The sequence below is a fragment of the Ictalurus furcatus genome, chromosome 18 (assembly GCF_023375685.1).
Source record: "Ictalurus furcatus strain D&B chromosome 18, Billie_1.0, whole genome shotgun sequence".
Classification (NCBI taxonomy): domain Eukaryota; kingdom Metazoa; phylum Chordata; class Actinopteri; order Siluriformes; family Ictaluridae; genus Ictalurus; species Ictalurus furcatus.
The window spans coordinates 14,546,695-14,561,842 of NC_071272.1; the positions used below are offsets into that span (position 1 = coordinate 14,546,695).

At 40.6% G+C, this 15,148-nt stretch overlaps 1 protein-coding gene across 1 annotated transcript; it reads right to left on the minus strand.

Moving 5' to 3' along the window:
* Window positions 1-915: 915 nt before the first annotated feature.
* Window positions 916-15,146, minus strand: fam53c (family with sequence similarity 53 member C). Its single transcript, XM_053648897.1, has 5 exons — window positions 10,232-15,146; window positions 4,741-4,919; window positions 4,586-4,646; window positions 3,482-4,326; window positions 916-2,712 (listed from the first exon to the last, which is right to left on the minus strand). Exons 3-5 carry the CDS (start codon window positions 4,590-4,592, stop codon window positions 2,434-2,436), a joined length of 1,131 nt encoding a protein of 376 aa, XP_053504872.1. The 5' UTR covers window positions 4,593-4,646; window positions 4,741-4,919; window positions 10,232-15,146; the 3' UTR covers window positions 916-2,433.
* Window positions 15,147-15,148: the final 2 nt, after the last annotated feature.

Consider the following 15,148-nt stretch of genomic DNA (forward strand, 5'->3'; position numbering starts at 1 on the left):
GACCTGAAACAGGCTGTGCACAGGAGATGCCCTTACAATTTGATGGATTTAGAATGTTTTTGTGCAAGATGTGTCAAGATGTGCCACACTGATAGACTGAGAGATGTAATAGAATCAAAAGGTGCTTCAACAAAATAGTATAAGTTTAGGAGTATGCACACTTATGCAAATAGGTTACTGTTATAGTTGTTATTGTTTATTGTGTTATATACGTCTAAATGTTATGTCAGTGGCTCACAAATGGCACCTTAATCATGGAATCCCACAAATGCCTAAAGTGTGGGAGTTTTTATTTTCAGCCATTTGACTTGATTAGTGTCTGAAATACAGGTTTAAATGTAGGACTTAAAATATATTTTTAACATTAACTTAATAAGAAATGTTTCCATAATCTTTCAACAAGTGGTGCTGAGTCAAAGTGGCTCAATACAGAACACAACAGTCATGGAGGGCTGTAATATGTACACCAGGTCAACTAAAATAATCTCATAAATAAGTTAACTGTACAAAACATTTGATGTATGCACTGACAGCAGTACCTTTAAGTAAAATATACTACAATACAAGGTGTCCCAAAAGTCTCCATACATAGGGGACTATGTGCCAACACCACGTCGGTCATGCCTTCGTCAGTGGATGTTCCTGGACGTCCACTTCTCGGTTGGTCCGCAACACTTCCGGTCTTTTTGAATTGGTTAATAAGTTTGACAACAGTGTCATGAATGCTGTGCTTGCCATGTTTCCTGTTAAAGTCCATCTCAACCTTGTGACAACTTCCCGATCCAGCCATGAGAATGATTTCAGTACATTCTTCTTTTGTCAAAGGCATTCAAAGGCTATCTGAAAAAATATCTATATAATATAAACTAAGTTTGAAAAATATTCAGACATTTTGCTAAAAATGGTTAATTTCCCCTACATATAGAGACTTTGGACACCTTGTAGTGTACAAACATGAATGAATGTAACAGCATGAAAGCAAATGGTCAAATGTTAGCCAGATTCTGAGGTTGTCTTTTGTCTTTCATGTCCAAGCAGAACACAATACTGACACGTTTCAGGATGACATCTGTACAGTGCATGAAGCCAAATCTTGAGTCACCTGTTCAATGAGCATCACAGAATACTGGGACACTTTTGGAATCTCTGACTCTCAATCCCACTGAAATGTGTGGAATCATTTAGAATAGCAAGTGCAACACCGAAAGAGCCCACAAACTCAAGCTGAATTGCATCCAGTCAGAGGAAGACCGGGCTCAAACTGGCAGAAACTCAATAAATCTTTACCTGACAGCACTAGGGGAAGAAATGACAACAGATTGTGTATGGGGAGCTTGTGCTGCTTAATGAAAAATATTCATTACCATAAAACAATCCCCCTCATTTCAAACAGATACAAAATGGATTTTGGACACCCGGCATTTGACTTTCTCTGTAAAATAATTTCAAATAAACTTTATTTATGCATAAACTGAATCAGAACTTTCAATCTTATTACACATACAACAGAAAAAGACAGAAAAAAATACCTTCCACCCTTCAAGGTACCATCTTCAGTCAATCTGTTTCGAACAAATACTGTACAATGCGATGAGTTCAGCATTTCAGTGTGCCTTCAGAATACAGTGGTTGGTTGTTTTTTTTCCTGTTTCTGCCTCAAAATACAGTGCATAACTCAATGTACACTCAATGTATTCAGTTTTTTCGAGGAATGCATTGTACAGGTTAAAAGATAAAAAAGAGACAGCAAAAAAGTAACAGTAGGAAGGACAACAGATACACAAGTCAATTCCTTCAAGAGTCTTTTTGATAAAGGAAAAAGGCATCTTAAGGCTTATGCTGAATTAGATGGACTTTTCTCAGGAAGTAGAAAGGCCCAAAGAGTAAAGTACAGCTCTCATGTTGACCTTTTTTTTTTTATTCAAACTGAACAAAAACACTGTTATTCATAACTATCATCCACGAAAGACTATTTCTACTAAGAAAACATGTTGAAAGAAAAAAAAGACAAGAAAAAGAAACACAGCAAGAAGCTCAAGACGCTCAGTTCCCCTCGAATTCTGCCTTTCAGTGATTTTTTATTTATTTTTTTTAATTTAGAGTTTAGAGAACATCTAAATTTCCTAGCGAGTGTCCACCAGCTGTCTAATATTCACATCCTTAGTGTTTCTTTGCAACTGATTCTGGAATGTAATATGATATCGGGTCAACATCCATAACCAACTGCATTAACCTGTAATAACTGCTACTAGTCAACATGTCTTCATTTATGCATCAATGAGATTTTATACACCTGCACAGCTCGTGAGAGAGCAGCAGAGTTCCTGAGAGGCCTGCTAATGTAGCAGGTGGTGAACAAATGGGTTGAATGCTGGCAATGCAAGAGAGGGGTGAGAGGAAAAAAAAAAAAGTTTCCTTTACACATTTTTTTTTTCAATTCTCCTCAATGAGAGTAATGTCTAATTCTGTACAATCCCTCTCAAAAACACTTTGCTGTCCTCCGTCACGTGACGAGTCTGCCTCTTCCCTCTCCTCCTCTTCCTCTTCCTCATCACTTTCACTCAGCGGTCCGATACTCGTCCTTCCTAAACCTTCAGCGGGTGAACATGACCCTCTGAAATCTCCAAAAAAAGGTTCGAGGCCCATGCAGAGGTCACCTCCGCAGGCGAGTCTACCACGGTCCAAACAGCTGAGGGGATCTGTGCTTCGGGTCTGACAAGGGAAAACAAAAAAAAAGATTAAGTAAGAACACTAAGAAGCACTAGCTGTAATTCCATTATACATGACCTCAGTATAGTAACATAACAAAAACAAAAAAAGCCAATCTCAAATTAAGCAACTGTGATTTGTATGAAAAACCATATGCTGTTGCCGTGACTGAAACAAGCAACCCTACTAACATCAGTCTAAAATAAAAAAATAAAAGATTCAGCCTAATCTGCAACTACAAACTGACCAGAACATCCAGCAATCTATCCCTTTTCCATACCGCTTATTCTGCACAGGGTCATGGGTGAGTTTGAAGCCAATCAAGGACTTTGGGGCACAAGGCGGAGGACACCCAACCCATCGCAGGCACATTCACACACTACGGACAATATGGAAATGCCAATCAGCCTACAGCGCATGTCTTTGGACAGGGGAGGAAACTGGAGTACCCAGAGGAAGCCCTCAAAGAACATGCAAGATCCGTGCGCTCAGGGCAGAGGCGGGATTCAAAGCCCCAACCCCAGAGGTTTTAATACCAAATAAGATACTTTCAATAACAATTTTGTGGATTTTTATGTAGTATTCTACTACTAGTGCAGATCACTAGTCACCACCCGACAACCTCTGGAAAATCCCTCTTCTTTCATGGGTAAAATAATGTGATGAAAAACTGACAGGCCCTCAGCCAGCTTTTACAAATGCCAGCTTTAATGAAACCGCTGTTCTAATACAACAATAAGATTGCTCATATAAAGAGAAAATTAAAAGCTACCTGTGTCATTTTTGCGAAGTCTAGCACAGGCCGTGCACATGGTCTGTCCGGGTCCCTGCGACGCTTCAGGCCAGGCTTGAGCAGGAGGAGGTCACATGGCTGAGAGTGACAGCGTGGAAGTTGAGGAGGAAGAGCGCGGCGCACAGAAGATGGAGTGCTGCATGCGGAGGACGGCGAGGCGGGCACGGCTGGAGGATGGGACGCAGGCTGTAGGGGCACCTGGGGAGGAGGAAGGAAGTGTGCGGCGGCTTCGCGGATGAGCACGGGAGAGAGCGAGAAGCGTCGCTGTGGAGGAGGAGGGGGGTGAAGAGGAGACGGAGAGGAAGAGCACGAGGAAGCGGAAGGGAAGAAGCAACAACAGGCGCCACCTCCAGCTGCGTCACTCGGGTCCCAGGGGAAACTCCATGGCAGTGGGGAATCAGGGGAAAGGGCCAAGCTGAAGAAAGTGGGGCTCGAGGAAGAATGCAGAGAAGAATTAAGAGAGGAACTGGGGGCACGCAGCGGACATGGCCCCCCCGCGCCCCCCCCACTGTGGCATCGGCGGTTCACTGGTGTCCAGACCTTGGAGGCACTTGGCCGCCAGGTGTACCGGCAGCGTGAGAGGTCCTCCGGCACAGACAGCGAACGACAGTGGCGTTTTGGGGGTGGCGGGGGGGGAGGCGGAGGCCCGGGAAAAGACAGGTCCGTCACAGAGGTGCTCGGGGCGAGCGGGCGATTCAGGTTGTCCCCCTCCGGCAGGTGGGAAGCAGAAGATCCCAGAGGCACAGGGCCGGGGGGGAAGCTGGAACTCAGCACGCCCTGCACACCAGAATTTGAGGAAGGGCAGAGTTGCCAATAACTGCTTTCTGTGGAAGAAAAAAAAAAAAAGTTTTATCCTCACCAATCACAGTGCTGGTGTTGCATGTCCCTCTCACAAAGCTTTTATTAGAATATCCTGATTTTCCTGATTTCATTTGCACCAATGTGTTAAATCTGCTCAAATGCCAGGGCAGGTTGGAGGCGGGACAATTCCCAGACAGAGAAATATTTTTTATTTTAATGCAGGTGGTCAGATATGAAGCTTGTGGGACAAACATATTAACAATAATATTCAGTAAAACTCACCAGGCATCAATCCATCTGTGGACCAGCAGGTTTCAGCATGGCTGTGACGATCATGCAGAGGCTGAAATTTTTAAAAAAATATTATTAAGAAAGGAAGGATCCGTGTGCTTTTGTGTTTAAGAGCAGTACTAAATGAAATCTAAAACAAACTTTACCAGCTGCTGTCGTTAATGCTAAAGCTATGGATTAGTAGCACCATAGCTCAGCATATGTGAAGCTCCAAAGTGAAACTGATGAGCATCTGAGAGAATCACATAGCAATGGACTTCTCTTCAGCATCTCCTCAGAGAACGGATCTCCAACCAGTTTTACACGGTCATGAGTTCGCCATCAACTGGGAAAACAGGAGAGGCAGGATCATTCCCTGCTCAGAGACAGATTAGAACCAAGGCTGTGTTCACACAGCAGGAAAAATCAGAAAATCGCTCAGGTTTACACTGAATAATTTTCCGATTTCGTGGCACTGTGACCAAAGACAACTGAAGACTAAGTTCAGGAGGTGAGAATTTTTTTTTAATTAAAAATCTCGATTGTGAGAGCTGCTACGACAATAAAAGAAATAAATGAAAATCACAATAAATGAAAATCACAGGATAGATACAAATATGGTAGTGGCAATAGTGAAATGTAAATGAAACTAAAAAATTTTAAATTTCTGTTTATAGCACTCCTAAGCAGAATGTAGTAATATTAGTGAATAGCGGGTCTAGCATAAAAGGATCATCATATAATGTGACATCTGTTATAGAATTTTTGTTCATTGTTTCTGGGTCTTTTATTATTATTATTATTATTATTATTATTATCATCATCATCATCATCATCTCACAGTAATAATTTCTGTCACTGACAGAAATGTGCATTTAATGCATTTTTCTTAGGGTCCTTGACATAAAAATCCACCCCCTCTAGCACACCCAAATGGCCCGAACAGTTTCCTGTATATACTCACTACATAGGGTAGAACACAATAGCACTGTAGAACCTATATAGTGTGCACCATATGTCCACATTTGAGATCCAGCCACATTATTATTACAGGGCCAAGCACTGAAGGTGCGTAGGCACTCTATTGTTATTCTCCCTTTTCGTCATCTTCTTCGTCTTCTTCTTCTTGTTGTTAGGATGTCTATGGCAGCCTGTAGAACCGTCTGGTAAAAAGTTGTGAAATTTGCCACACTGATTGGGGAGGGTCTAGGGAACATTCTGACCAAATTTGGGCTTCCAAGGCTTTAGCACCACCACCAAGTAAAATTTGGACTTAATTTGGAAGCAGTTTATGGTCATAAATTTGTGTCCAAAATTTAAAAGTCATTTAAATTGCAAGGAGAATTTTTTTTTCAGGTCAGAGCAATAGCAATGACAACCACAGGTTAAAGTAGCAACAGACAACACCACAGGTCATAGCAGTAGTAGCAGTAGCAATGCCTCCCTGCTGTCTGTGAATGTGTGGCTCACTGAGTCTGAGTGCTTGGCCCCCAAAAATGCTGCTTGCAGCCTAAAGTATTATTATTATTTACCTTTTTTTTTTTAATTACAAGTTGATTGCATAAGTATTCCACCCCCCCCCCAAAAAAAATGGCTGTTTGTGTTGATTCATCGGAATCAGGTCAATTTCAGTTCCATATAATAACATTAAAAAATGTTTCATTTTTCAAAAGGGGGTGATTTTTTTTTTAAACGTACATTAAATGACTGAAGGTAAACACTCAAGGATTCTTACTTTGAAGAAAAAGAAATGGTATTCAAACTAGGGTGCAACAATTAATCGATAAAATCGATTATGAAAACCGTTGTTAAAAGTGTGCGACCTCTAAGTCCTCTAAGGCAGGAGAGCATTTTTTTTATTAAATGCCGCGAAGAAGAGTGTAACCTACAAACTTTACAAAGCGGAGCTTGTGTAACATGGAAGCACAATAGTGATGCACGAACACAAACTTGTGTTTATATCCAAAATGCTCCACTGTGCAAGGGGTTGGGGAAACTGGTGCAAGTTGCTTAAAAGGTTTAGTTTCCTTCCAGTTTATTGCCATTATATGCTGTATTTGCACAGTGCAGTTCTTCTGTCATTTATTAAAACAAAAGTGATCTATTTGTAATGAGGCCGCATTGCTCCTCACTCGCAGGGTAAACAGTGGGAGCACGAGTAAGTTCTGTAATGTCTAATTAAAACACTACAATCAAAAGTAAACATAAGTAAAACAATTTGCTATAGGCAGGGAGTAACAGAAACCACAAGGTGAAAAGTGAGATTTTATAATAAATATTTAACACTGCAGTTTAATTATCAGTGTTTTTTGTGCATCCATTAAAAAAAATGCATATATATAATATTTATTTATTGGTAGTCAAAGTTTGTCCTCCAATCCAATTAATCAAAAAAAAAAAATCTTGTTAGTTGCAGCTCTAATTTAAACAGTAAAATTTGTTCTGATATCCCCATCATGGATTATTTTTACATAAAGGCCAGTGATTGTTCTGAATATATTTAGCACATACAACACACAAGATGGAAGAGAGAGGTGTACACCACATTTACTACCAGTTAATACAGGTTTCCAACGTTCTTCCCAAAGTCTTCAAAGGTGCCGTTTTGGACTATCCCAAGCCCAAGTAAAACACTTATGGAAATCCCACTGAACTGAAAGCAACACATGATTAAACTGGTCATTATGTTTTCTCTAATATTTCATAGCTGAATTCATGGTTTACATTTTAGCAGTTACACACTTTCAATCCTAGCACCAAAAGCACTCTTTAGTACTGTCAAATAGGGTTCTAGCTGTGTCACGACTAGTCATGATGTTACCTCACTACTGTATTTTTCAAAATACCAATTAAAATGCATTTCCTTCTATTACTGCCTACTCTTTGTTTGTTTGTTTGTTTATTTTTTTAACCCGATCAAGTTAGTTGCTCCATTGATTCTTATCTCTTTTGCATCTAGCTGTGACTCCTAAAAAATTTTGCGACCCCCTTGCTCAGGAGTCACCGTGAAGCGTAGTACAACAACCTCCGTTTCTCAATGCAGGGGATGTGGCGGCACTGAAAACACTTTTGTGTAACCCACTACTGCTGTAAACATGCCACACTGCAACTTTACCCTCCATCGCTATCAAATACACAGAACATGGCATTTATTGCTGACTAAAATGAAACAAATGCATTCTCTCCCTGTGCTTCGGAGGTTTCATCCAGGTACTCCGGTTTCCTCCCCAGGCTGACCGGCATTTCCAAATTGTCCAAGTGTGTGATTGGGGGTGTGAACTTGTGTACGATTGAACCCTGCAATGAGTTCCCTCGGATAGGCTCCAGGCTCCCCCGCGACCCTGTGTAGGATAAGCGGAATGGAAAATGGATGTGCAAAGTGACTTTTGTATAAAAATTTCATATTGTTCTTCCCCCCTCCATTTTCACTACCATCTTGAGTGTTTTCCAATGGTCTATTAATATCATGATACTGTGAATTTTCATACTAGGTTATCCAAGAGTAAGAAATTTTAAACCATTTTAAAACACCCCTCCTGCCCAAAAAAAAAAGCTATTTATATTCAATTTTAATTTAATATGAGCAGGCCATTTCGATGAGTGTGGGAATACGAGTGATGATATCTGTGGGCCTACCCTGTAGCCTTTTTCTCCTTCAATCTCTAGCTAACTTTGAGACTCTTGAGAAATTAAAAGAACATGTCCCCTCATCTTCAACAGAAACTGTGACTATGTGACCACGTATGTTAGTGGTCAAGCGGTTGATCGCTTTTGCCGATTAATTGGCACCGATAATCGATTGCTACCAAAAATCCACACTAATAGTTTTTCCCGATTGCGTCCATTGCAGGAGCAGCTGAGAAGGGTTTAGAGGCGAAATAAAAACTAATGTAGGCAAATTTTGTCATTTTATCTGGTGGTTTTTTTTTTTTTTTCATTTTCAATGTCTCTACTTTTATTTGTTATTTGGGGTGTTTCTTTTTGGTTCAGTTTGGATGTATATCTTTTATTTACTTTAATATTTATTACTACTTATTTCATTTTAAAAAGTACAGTCCATTTTCATGGTACAGTCAGTATTGTTTATTTTTGTAATAAAGTTCAGCAATATTTTTACTTCGAGTGTTGTGTTCTCATTCGGTACCAATTTTTAAAACTATGAATTTTTAATGTTGATTAATCTGTCATCAGTAGGCACTACCCTACTTTGTTATCGTTATTGGTAAAATCCAGTAATCGGTCATCCTCTAATGTACATGTCTTTTATCCCGCCACATTGTTGCTCCTGTTGTGATTTTCTGACAGTTTAACTGGTCAGGACAAGTCGCATGTCCAGAAATCCAGATTGAATAAAACCGCATACAAGATGGCAAATACCTGAATGTAAGGGGAGTTGTATTTCTCTGGGATTTTTTTTTAATCATCTTCTAAAATTGTTCCCTCTCAAATTGAATATGCTACAAACCTAGCCTGTCTAAACATAGCCATAGAGCCAAACCTAGAGAGGGTACCACAGCTGAGTGGTTTGAAAGATCTTTGATACCACAAATACAAGAGCCCTCTCAATATTTTTGCTCATTTTTACATTAAAAGCATTTTTTATATAAAAGCAACAAAAAAATCAGATAATCAGCTCGGAAAAAAAAAAAAAAAAAAAAAAAAGTCCAAACCCTATAATTAACTGCTAATGAACCGGAAGTGACGGATTTGTAGAAAGAACCCAGTCAAATGGCAGCCTGCCTGGACAGTCATCTTGATAGACGGTCTAGGGGGGGAACTCTGTACATTTAAACACGATTAAGTCATTTGAAATGACATTTTTAAAAAAAAATAAACACGTGTTTCCTGTTGTATTCCCCCTCACACATGCGTGTCTAGGCATTACCACTGATTTATTTAGCTAGGCTAGCTAGTGACAATACTGCGGTCAAAGCCATGTCCCGGTTTATGCTGCCAAAATGAGTATCCATCGAAGGCATCCGTATTATAACAAGACACCCATTCATTTGTGCGATTTCGTTACGTTAGCTGGTCTAGAATATACAGCGCAAATCTAACAATAGCGAGCTAAACCAGGCTCGTCCATTTCCGTGTGATATCGGTCACACAGCTATGCACATAAATAGACCGTGGATTCACAGCCAAGTGCCTATCGGGATGGTAATAAATATGGCTGACCAATAATAACGTTATAGTGTAAATATATATACACACAGTATATTGGTGTGCCATGTTTATCTGATATATTAAAAACAAGCTAGACGATATAACAGCCTAGAAATGACACGCTTGGGATGAAGGGTAATTTTAGTTGGCAAACTGGAGGAGAAAGGGATGAGTACTGGGTTGATCAGGCTGCCTAGAAAGCAGCAGACGCACAGGCACAGGCCCAGTCAGTCCAGCCATTCAGCCAAGGCTAGTTATCTGCCAAAGCAAAGGTGTCTCCCAAATAATGCAGGGAATACATACTCCGAAAATAACAGCAGAGCAACAATAACCTGCAAGCGCAAAAGAATCATTTCTTTAATATTTAAAAATAAATAAATAAAAAACAAACAAACAAAAAAACGTGCATCTGTGTGTATTGTGTATGAAACCGATTGATTTCCACTGCACAATAACACACGAATTATAACCCATTTATTTTCTCTGACTTACCTTGCCACCATTCGAGTGCAGATCAGCATGTTTCACCAGGCTCCGTAGATCAATAAGGGCTATTATTGCTTACACGAGCTCCAACAATTCAGACACAACAGCCTCGCTAGCTAACCAATACCCATGGCGTAACGCTGGTGAGCTATTGTGAATTGCCGTCCTCCTTATGCACACAAGCCGCTAGAATAACATGAAGGATTCGGCGCAAATGACCGGGGGATTTCACAGATCTCCGAGTCGGATTTCGACATTTGTCCCTTTCGCCACTGCTAGTGAAAACAGGCAGAAAACGGTTGTAGAAATTCACTAGTGTGTATCCGCAGAGGCGAGAGCTGCCCCCCTCCCCGCCCCCGCTGAAGCGCGCGCGGCCACGCGAACGCACGCTCGCACATGTCATCCATTTCCACTGACATTAACCTGTGTATAGAAATGTTTTGGTCAAATTCGTTTACTGAATCGTTTTGAATTACACACGCGTTTTATATTTACAGTCAATTGAATTATTGGCACCTTTCATGCAAATGAGTAAAATATCTAGGTCATAAAGTGAATAGGCAAAGCACGTGAAGGATAAAACACTTGGGGGCGTACTGTTACAGAAAATTAATCAACAACAACGGGGTGGTGTGATGTTGCCTAATGCCAAGATGACGCACTGTTACCACATGGATATGGATTATTTTCCTATAATGGCACATCCCAAAGTGTTGTCCCCTTATTGCACAGCAATTTGTCAACAATTAAGATTTTAACTTATGTTACGGTCCAGTCTAGGTTAGGCCGCATAGAGTAACCAGCTCGCGCTTCAATGGAATTTGACCTTTAAATAAGGGAAGCCAGGAATAACAACACAAACAGGTTTGTGTTAAAAAGTTGTGGTATACTGTAACACACAATTATATACATACAACAATACAAAGAAGCAAACACCAGATGTACCTTCAGAGTGGGCCAAGACCAAAATAATGAACAAGAGTATTCTTTTGTTAGGTAGCTAGCTTACCTAAAAGGAAGATAACAAAAAAAATAAATAATACAAGGATACTTCCCTAGCTACCTGAGCCAAAAACACAGACAAAATGACCCTCTCCCAAAAAAAATGGCAGCCACACCCCTACTGCTGGTGAACCAAGTGCATCATATATACAGTGGTGAAGAATATACATAAAGAGATACAACCAAACTAAAAAAAAAAAATTTAAAAAAACAGACAAGAGTGAAAACCAGAACACCAGTCAGAATACAGAATTTTGATAGCCACAAGGGCAAGCAACACAAACCAAACACTCTCCTAGCAACAGATCACACCATTCTCACTCCTCTTCCTCTTTAAATATGGCAACCATTTAGCGATGTCATCCGGGGAGGCAGGAGCAAGGCAGACTAGGGCAGGCTAGGGCAGGCTGGAAACTCTGGGAGGGAGTTCAGACACCAGTCAGAATACAGAATTTTGATAGCCACAAGGCAAGCAACACGAACCAAACACTCTCCTAGCAACAGATCACACCATTCTCACTCCTCTTCCTCTTTAAATATGGCAACCATTTAGTGAGGTCATCCGGGGAGGCAGGAGCAAGGCAGGCTGGAAACTCTGGGAGGGAGTTCGGACCTGTCCACAAAATATGGCACAGCGCACAGAAAAAAAAAAAAAACTTCCCATCCCAAAGATAGCGGGTTGTAACACTTAGTAAAAAATAAAATGGCACATGGTGGGCAGGCCATGGCAGCTTACTGGCTAGCACGCTTACCTTGCACATACAGGGTCAGGGGCTTGCATCCTGCCTCCGCCCTGTGTGCACAGATCCCACATGCCCTCCCCATGCTTCAGGGGCGTCCTCCGGGTACTCCGGTTTCTTCCCCCAGTCCAAAGACGTGTTGTAAGCTACTTGGCATCTCTAAATTGTCTGTAGTGTGTGTGTGTGTGTGTTTGCTCCCTCCGATGGGTTGGCACCGTGTCCAGGGTGTCTCCCATCTCCTGCCTATCCTGGGATAGGCTACCTTGCTACCCTGTGTAGGATGAGCAGTATGGAAATGGATGGATGGCACATCATACTTTTGTCCATTTGTAATTACAATAGTTTCACGTTGCTTAACAGTCGTTCCCTTACCAGTCACTCTTTCACTCTCTCCCCAAGTTAACAAGACGACCAAAAAAAAAAAAAAAAAAAAAAATACAGCTTGTTATGGAAAGTGCAAACTCGTCGGTCCTGAAGAAGTTATGCTTGAGGAAAACATATCGACCATCACAAAAGACTTCTTCCATAGATGTGTTTACACATTTTTAACACCACATATTTGACCTGTTTATTAATAGTCTTAGATTATATAGACCATCTTCCAAACAAGTCCCTGTGAGAATTGTTACTGGAGAAATGATCTATTACAAGAAGCAAATTAGTAAAACCTGTGAATTTCAGCCAGAACTGCTGTCCAAGTTGCTCTTATAGAAAATTAATCAACTAAACAGTATCAAGAATGCAACAACACTTGACACAGACAGACTGCTACCATAGTAAGGGTCAACTCACTGCAAAAACACACATTCTATGTCCCTGCCTCCATTTCTGTGTTGATCTGACAGAAGAAACAAGGCTTTCCAATAAAATATCCACATTCACAAAGCAATCAATACTTACAAGAGCCACTGAGTGGACAACCAGGAAAGTTGTCCTAAGCCAAATGGTTTCCCATGGGATCTACTAAATTGTGGAATAGGGCCATTTGTTTAAATGTTGGTGAAACAGAGGTTGGGTTTTGGGTGCATGACCAGCCTGCCTGACCCACAAACAACCCCACACCATAAATGAGCCAGTATATTTTATCAGCAGGTTTAGGGACTTATGCCTTGTATTACAGATTCTTTTCCACCAAGCTACCAAACATGCACACACCACTGGTGTATATGGGTATAAAAAAAAATAAAAGAAACAGGAAAATATATAGTTCTCTATATCTCCCACCACACACACACACAGAGTGTAAACCATATGTAATGTTTAAGTTTTGCCCATTCTTTTGAAGGGTGTGGATAATACTGGTATTAACCCCCATTCAATTCTCATTTTAACAAACATGAAATCCCAACAGGAATAGAACACTATACACTTAAAAGAAGTCTAGAAACCTTAAGGATCACATTACAGTACTCTGTGGGGAAACCCATAGTTCCAGCAGTGGTGACACACCAGAGATGGTTCCAAGTAAAACAACTTTGGGAAGCTAAGAGCCTTTAACTCTGCAAAGAATCCTTGAGAAACCCATTTCCCAAGATGCAAGTTTGGCCAAGTGGAATATTAACTGGTGCAAAATACTTGGTTACAGTGCAATGTGTCTACAAGTGTTAAGGTACTCATGGTGGCATGGTTATGTTCATTAATGACAAGGTCAAACATTTAACACAGCTTTATTAGGTTTGTTTTCCTCTACTTTAAAGTTGTACAAAAATATGCAAGGTACAAAAAAAGAGGTGGGGGAGGGGAGAGAAAAAAAAAAAAGATTTACCAGCAACCAAGACAAAAAAGACAGAAGCGGAAATCAAGGGACCGGACATAAAGTTGGCAAACCGTGAAGAGCAAAACAGTGTGCTTTTGGGAGCAGGATTTTACAGCATGTGAGCAAGTGTTCATGCAAGTGAAAATACAACTAGTGACAATTAAAAACATAAAATGAACATAAAGTAGTGAATACAGGCTGTGGGGTTAACAGTGGGGTCAACAATGAATAACAATACAATGAATCCATGTTACAAAGATGCTGCTTGATGCTAAACTACCACCAATGTGCTCTGTGCATGCAACAGCTTGAGAGAGGAGACAAAAGTACACATTTTTCTGGAAACAGTTTAGACAGGGTCCGTAGAAATCATGGCAAGTCAGTAAAATCTCCATAGTGGCTGTTCACTCTGCAAGGTGCCTTCACTGCATCTGTGGTCAGTCTCCAAGAGAAACCTCAGCCATCCCAAAACATTTTCCTCAGCAGTTAGGTGACTGTTAAAGGTATAGCCTAATCCAGAAGGCTGGCCTTGCTGGCTTATTATTTCAGCCTACACAGAGGAAGAAAAAGTCTAGTACACTGCACTCCAAATTTAAAAAAATAATAATAATCCTGTTCCACTCACTTGAGGCACGAGAGGCTTAAAGAACCCATTTGTTGAACCCTCAGTGGGTTCAGCAAGTACAGAAACATTGGGGTCAGATGTTTCCAACTTCCTTGCCTTTTCTCCTTTTCCTTCTTCACCCACGTCAGTGTTCATTTGCTCAAGCAAACCCTGCCTAAGTGCAAATGCATGCAAGCCATTTAAATAAAAATAAAAAAACCTTTATCCGTGGCATTGTTGCTGTTGCCAGAAGGGTTTCTTTGAGTATTTCAGCAACTGATCAAAGACGTTGAGAGAGGTCAGGGGAGAATGGCCAGAATGGTTCAAGCTGACAGGAAGTCTACAGTAACTCAACCACTCTTTACAACCATGGTGAGCAGAAAAGCATCTCATAACACACATCAACTTTGAGGCAGATGGCCTACAACAGTGACTACACTGGGTTCAACTTCCATCAGCCAAGAATAGGAATTTGTCCTAAACTGGACAGTCGGAAATTGGAACAAGGCCAGGTGATTTGTCCCCCTCCCAAAAAAAAAAAAAAAAAACCAAGACTGGAGTGAAAATTTAAATTAAAAAATCCCAGAAGATTAACTTCTGAAATACTCAAAACAATTTGTCCGGCACCAACATCAAAGCAATTGACATCACATTTTTCCCCCCCTATGCTGAGGTCAACTGAACATTAACTGAAACTCTTGATCTGTATCTGCATGATTTTATGGTTTGGGCTGCTGCCACATGATTGGCTGAGTGGATAATTGCATTAACAGGCATGCAGGTTTTCCTATTAAAGCAGCTGATAAGTGTTCATTTCTATA

Excerpts from the sequence above, each read along its gene's own strand:
- fam53c (XM_053648897.1), bottom strand. Across the intron at positions 2,713-3,481 it reads ACTTCGCAAAAATGACACAG|ACCCGAAGCACAGATCCCCT; the intron begins GTAGCTTTTAAT and ends TTCCCTTGTCAG.